General features: G+C 46.9%; 1 protein-coding gene across 1 annotated transcript; it reads right to left on the reverse strand.

The window, feature by feature from the left end:
- Nucleotides 1-6,187: 6,187 nt before the first annotated feature.
- LOC135819077 (uncharacterized) lies at nucleotides 6,188-6,709 on the reverse strand. Its single transcript, XM_065332229.1, has one exon. It carries the CDS (start codon nucleotides 6,707-6,709, stop codon nucleotides 6,188-6,190), a length of 522 nt encoding a protein of 173 aa, XP_065188301.1.
- Between the last annotated feature and the right edge of the window lie 454 nt (nucleotides 6,710-7,163).

Here is a 7,163-nt window from a genome sequence, read left to right on the forward strand (position 1 = left end):
TCTCTGGCTTTCTCTCCCCTCGTCTTCCCCTTTCCCCTCTAAGTATCGCACACATACATATGTTTCTTCTCGCCCTCCCTCTCATTCCCATCTCTCCCCCTCTCTCCCTCACCGTCCCTGTTCCCCTGTCCTTCTCATTATACCTCTCTCTCTTTCTCGCTCTCTCCCTCACATAACTTCAAGAAAACGAGTCCTCCAGCGTATGTTTTAATTGTTTTTAAAAGAAAGCTACAAACCATCATAGGGAAAACGCCATATGCTATATCAGGAACAAAGATTTTTAGTGAAAACAGATTCACCGATTAGCTGGAAAGAGCTATGGTAGAACCAATGCGACGAACTGAAAGAACAGCGAAAATGCATCCGGCTAGATAAGTATGACAATGGTTTGGAACTTTAATTCTAGAGTAAAGCCAAGCAAAGCGACGAAAGGAAAAGGTGAAAGTGAGAAACAGCACATGGCGACATAGTGTATGTGAGTAAATTAGGAAAGCACTATGCCAGCGCAGGATATCACCAACATGAACATACACTGTATAACAATATGCATAGTAAATTTAGACACAGCTACTCTAAATCACGGAATGAAACCATGATTAGCAAGCCAGTATCACTGCACACACTACTCGGTATAAATGTTCACCTAACGAAGTTTAGAATCGCTTTAAACACTAATAACAAGTCGTTGGTGGACCTGTGCTACCCTTCGCTTGGTCTGGTCCTGATGTGCCTACTGTGTCAATTGAAATATTCAAAGCTTTAGATCGCTAAATTCCAGGAGAGAGAGAGAGCGGTATGATGCAGCACTAACATACATAAGACAAAGTCATGAGCAAGCTGAGGCGAAAGTTGCAGACATCGTGTCACAAACCAAAATTAAAAGGATAATTGGTTTAATGCCTGACCCTCTTAAATCCCTTATGTGCACAGTCTCTATCATCCTCAGTCAAACTACGTTTCACACACAACCTGCTGTTAGGACGAATTTCACTCAGGCGCTGGATTAGCTTCTCTAATCCTATCGCCGTCCCAACACAGACGATGTGGACGAAATTAAGCGGAGATGAACTGGATTCAAAGAAATGGATAAGCGTGAGATCGGAGATGGTCTCTTCCGTTCGGAAGCTGAAATGCTCCAACTGAGTAAGTTTCCCACAACTTTCAAGAAAGCTATGCTGCTCAACAAAGGGGTGGTCAATAGTCAGCGCTTTCAGGTTTGGGAGCTTTCCGATGACAGCGTCCAATTCTAAGATGTTCGGGCAATGTTCATTGTTGATGGCACTGAGATGCAAGCACTCCAGTTGTGGACAAAGTGATGCAAATGAATCGAGGTCTGCGGCGGACTTCAACGACATACCACGTAGTGACAGCGAGTGCAGCTTTGAAAGCTTTCCCAGCGTGGCCAACTCACCAAAGTTCTCAGGAAGCACAATGCAGCCACTCTGGGAGTCGGTACACGAAAGGTCACCAGTTAGGCCTGGCACACCAATGGCACCACCAATAGTTAGGCTTGACAAATTGGGACAGGCAGAAACCAGCATCTGAGCACTATGCTCATTCCCATCTCTGACATATCCTGCGTCAAGGAGTGCTTGCTGAGTCCGAAACTGGTAGGAGAATTGTCGCAGCGACTTGAAGCTTGCTGCCATTTTCACTAACACATCGCATGGTGCTGCTGTTTTCCAGCCAGATATGTCCAGATCCGTGAACTTGTTCTCGAGTCGAGAGAACTTCTCAATGAACTCAGAATTGTACATATCGTCTGGTGACCTCATTTTGTCTACTTTTACACAAACAATCAGCTGCGTGATCTGTGGATTGTTTTTCAGGATTTCTAGAAATCGCTCTGCTTTGACATAGAGATCTTTCAGGACTAAGCGTTGAAGATATGGTAAACTGGCTGACATTAGTTCGCACTCTAGTGAAGATCTCAATAGAAAAGGTGAACAGTGGTCCGCCCTCGAGCCTGCGTTAGCTGGAGTTGTACCACACACCGCTGTGGCGAAGACAACAGAGCGCCTGGCAATCTGCAGGCTTTTCAAATTTACTGACCTGGCTTGAAGTCGGTGCAGTATCTCGTTTAAACCAGTATCTATGCAATACCATCCGACGATTGTCAGATGCAGGGACATCTTGGCTCCTAATGCCTCCAGTGTATTCATGCCCGCCTCCGTAAAATGAGATGAGTAATCGTGCTCATAATGTATCTTCCTCGCGGCAACAGTGACTCGAACATCTCGTAAATTCTCAAATTCAAGTATTGCGCCCAGGATTGTGAGATCGCTTCCCATGAGACACATGCTGAAGTCAAGCACGGCCAGGTTAGGCATAAATTTCAAACCTTTAACTACAGCCTTTGTTGAGATTCTTGGCCTTGATGTCACGAAGTTCTCTCCCATCAGCACCAACTCTTTCACGTGATTTCCACATTTGCGAGCCATATCCATGAATCTCTTTTTCATGATTCTCCCAGATCCATGGCGGAAATCGAAAGACGTTGTCTCACATACCCTACCTTTCCAGTCAGCAGCGACCCTCGCGAATTGCTGACAGACGGTTGCTAGGCGATGACTGTGATACCATCCATCCGGTAACTCACTGAATATCAGTGCCCATACTTCATCCGGTAACTTGGGCAGCGCTGGCGGGGATACCAACAGTTGCAATCCGTCTTCTCCATTGTCGGGCTGTGGACGTTCTTCATATGCCTTCTTCCTTAAGCCTGCACAACTTGCCGAGTCCTCGCGAGCGTTCTCAATGGGACCAGTCGCCGACATTCTGCAAACCTAACCGACTGCACTATCGCTGTGAACACAACAATCTGAAACACAACCTACTCTTGTTCTTGTTGGGCTCCTATTTCAAACCCAAAGGAACTAATTACTTGGGTAAACTCACACCTTGCCCTACCATGTATTCTCTCGAATGACTGAGAAATGTTCGACTGTTAGTAGTATACACGCTACGAACACGTCCATCAAGCTACAACCCGCTGGCTGTACATGCAGACCTTAATGCACGATTTTCCAGTGACAGAATTATGCTGCCGATAAAAAGTAATCACCTGCTGACTCCGAGTGCCGAGTCCCGAGTGGCAATAAAAATGGCTAGCAGAGACCGCTCCCTTGTTCAATCATCACACAGAGAAGAACGTAGGTCATAGCACTGTATCAAAGACCAGAATGATTACAAGTACGGTACAAGAACTAACTAGCTACTTCTACCATGTTTACGCAGATCGAAAGCAGCCAGAAGTGCCTTCTCTAATCGATTGTGGGGGCACGAAACGTCACCACACTGTTAATAAAGTAGTCAATAAGGCCACACTGAAAAAGGTCTGTGGTTCGACTCACCCGACCGACTGTACATTTTTCAGCCCGACCGTAACTTTTTTTTTCGGCGGGCTGTCGTGTGACTGACGTACGTGGACTGAACAAGTACTACGTGCTGTGCAGCGTGAGTCTGCGGACGCAGGCTAGGCGGCTCCTTTTGGACTTGACTTGTACACACATGTAGTTGTACTGCAGTGCAGTGCAGTGAGTGGTACGACTGCTGCCTTGTGCTGGTAGTAGAGTCCACTCAATACGACCACCGGCAGACTGGCGAGACTTACAAGGCCGCGGTCACACCAAGCGCGATTCAGCCATTCAGCGGAAAAAAGCGCTTTTTGACGTCATCGTCGCTACGGAAACGGCTGAATTTTTGGCTTCAGCCTTTTTCAGCAGTCAGCCGTTTTCAAAGCGCTGAATGGGAGCGCTGAATGGATTCAGCCACTTTCAGCCATTCTGGCGCAGTGGCGGGAAAAATAAACTCGTTCAAAGCGCATCTTGGCATGATCTTGCAGCTTGCATCGTGTTCTGCGACCTTCCGGCTTTCGTTGTTGGTTTCGTTCTTGGTGAAACTTCTCTCCTTGCCTTTTTATCGGTCATCATGGAATCCTGGACAGTAGCATTGGAGCGGAGACTACTGGAGCTTTGGTTTGAAGCAAAAACCAAGTATGAGACCACCATGAAAAAAAATACCAGAAAGAGAGCGTGGATCTTGGACGAACTGAAGAAGTGTGCTGGAGAAGGCGGACGGGAAGTGCCGCAGTGGCTGGTGGAACTGACCGACAAGAAACTGAAGAACAAGATTGAGTATTTGAAGGTACGATTCACTTGTCTTTGTCAGGTGCAAATCATGGAATAATAGTTCGTGTTCGTTTTTCATGCGCCAGTCCTGTCTCGTACTCCCCAACACCAATAATGTTTTCAAATTGTTCCCAAACTCCACAGGCCACCGGGAAAAGATTACTCCTGAAGCATGTTCGACCTCTGCTGAAGCAGAAGAAGCCTCAGACTGGATCCGCTGCCGATTCCGATGACGATGACGCCAGTCCAGCAGAGCACATTGACTGGAATCATGTTCATGATGTGAGTATCTTTGTCAATTTGAATATTTGCAAAGCTGAGAATCTAAAGTACGTTATTTCTACAAATTCAATTTACAACAGTCTGATGTGCGGTGATTGAGCATTGTAAAAGGAAGATGACAGAAGAACAAAATCTTTCTGAATATACTGGAAGAATGTCTGGGTGCGCGTTCATAGAAATAGTGTGCAAATGTATCATACATTCTTTCTCACGGCAACTCTATTTGTTGTCTACTTCGATATTTTACAGGTTGCAAAGTGGCCCCATCTTCAGCTCTTCTATGAGCTGTTTGCTGACCACCCGACTCTGGGATTCAGTTTTTCCGTAGACACTAGTCCGGAGTCGTCTGCAGTTGTCGTGGAGGTGGCAGCGACACAAGTGCCATTGGAATCTGCATTGGCAGCGACAGCAGTAACACCACCTGTAGTGGCTACTGCCACTGCCACAGCAGTCATCCAGCCAGGGGTTTCAGCCGCGAGTGCAGCATCTCTGGTTGACGACTGGATCTCGTCATCAGAGAGTGACAGTGACGACATCCAAGTAGGCGCCAAGCGCCCACCAACGCCAGCAACGCCAATTGGTCGTCCGGCAGCAAAACGGGCATTCAAGACACCAGACGAGGCTGCAGCAAGTAGCAGCCACAGTGCAGCTAGGGGTGCAAGTGCCAAGGCGAGGCAAGGGTCTGCTATGGACACGTTCCTGGACATCTATGCCAGTACGTCGAAAGCCAAGATGGAGGATGCTAACATGCGTGCCGAGAGGACAATCCAGCACGACAGGGAGATGGCAGAGCGCTCGGAGAAGCACTCCACCATGCTCCAAACGCAGCTTGTCGACACTACTGCCAAGTTGGAGGAGAACCAACAAACCTTCCTCACAAACAATTTGAAGGCCATCATGTCCTTCCAGGCGGAGCTGATCGAGGGTGTCCTTGAGAAGTAGATATTTCAGTACATTGTATATTATGTCTGAGACAGTCCGTCTTTCTGTTTGAAGCCTTCGCTTATCAGTTTGTACATATTATTAATTATTTTCTTTCCCTGTATACAGTAGCTGTTATTGGCACCTGCTACTAACGTGCCCTCTAGCCCATTGCAGCAAAGATCACCGGCGTAAATCCATGTCCATATTTTTTAGCACAAGTCAGGTCAGTCACGACCAGCAAAGGCTTGTTTGCAGAATAATTTTAATAACCATGTTGACAATATCGTAACACCACCGTGCTTCTCGCAAAGCCTTTCACACACACTGTCGGTATGAGTGTGTGCACGGTGTTCATCATAATGTACCTCGAAGTACAAATATGTTGTGTGAGTTCCTGTGATGCATGCAAGAGACAGAGGCAGTCTTCAAAACGTAACCTGAGCTGCAAAACATCTACAGTCCATACAGCTAGGAAACAAATTACAACTGAACAGTCACAATGCGAATGTGGAAAAAGAGACGATGATGCACAGTGCAGACTACAGCATACAGGAGAAACGTGATGCATGTATTGGCCCAGACTGCGTATGTAGGCGAGATTTGCATGTAGCGCCATAGATCAAGGCAGAAATTGAGACTGCAAAACATTTTAATTGAGTAAACCGACACGTCACTTGCACACAGCTAGATTTACGCAGCAAAAGTAATGGTAGCACTAGCAGAAGATTATAGCACACAGCAGTGCACGCTACAGTAGCTACACACTACGCCACGCTACACATCGTATATACAGCACTCCTCAAGTCAGATTGGCAAAAGACAAAACAGTTGTATTGAAACTCAGATTTCCTTCAGATAGGCCGACGGGTATGCACATGCCGTGCCAATTTCTCGCGTACAACAGAACCGGTGGCATTGGTTTCCAAAACAAACCGGTCATTTGGACCTGGTCCGTATTCTTGTGGGTCACAGCACCAGCTCTCACCTTCCGTTGACGCAAAGGTTTCACAGAAGTTGTGCAGTGCACAGCATACCAGAGCAACATCAGCAGCAAATATCGGGTCCCGGAGCTTTGACGAGTCCAAAATTGCGAAGCGGCCTTTCAGACGCCCAAACGCTTGCTCCACTACTCTCCTCGTTCTTATCAGCCGATAATTGAAGGTGCGCTGGTAGGGCTCAAGCGCCTGGTTGTCAGAGAAACACTTCATCATTGTCGGAGCCAATGGAAATGCAGCATCGCCGACAAGGTACGGGCGTATGTACGTACCATTCAGGACATTCCTATTCTCTTCACGCTCAAGGATTGTGAGCCATGTCTTGTCATTGATTTTCTGCTCCAATCCACTAGCGTGGAAAGTTGCGGCATCTCCCATCGAGCCCGCTCGTCCTGCATCAATGTAAGTAAATTGTCCGCTCGCATCAACCACCGCCAATATCAAAATAGAAGAATACTTCTGGTAGCAATAATACGCATCACCATACTTCACTGGTTTTCTTTTTAGTCCATCGGCCAAGTCTCAAAATCGAAAGTGGTGATGCACTGAGCTTCCAACTAAACGCGACCATACCCAGCACGTAGAGAATATATCAGAGAACACTATTCCGTTTGTTGGACGTGCCGAATTCAGTCCAGGGCGTCGATACGAAGCGTTCTTCGTCGCCGAGTTTTTTACTGTGCGCTCCATTTGAGAGTGCGCAGAGTTCTGATCGAGAGTTTTTTGAGCAGATTTTCAAATTTTTGAGGCTGTCAGCTGACAACTGTCAACCCTAAATGGCACTTAGTATGTGACAGGCAATAGGTTTTGGTGCCTCCGTATGCCTTCTAAT

Source organism: Sycon ciliatum, chromosome 6, assembly GCF_964019385.1.
Source record: "Sycon ciliatum chromosome 6, ocSycCili1.1, whole genome shotgun sequence".
NCBI lineage: Eukaryota > Metazoa > Porifera > Calcarea > Leucosolenida > Sycettidae > Sycon > Sycon ciliatum.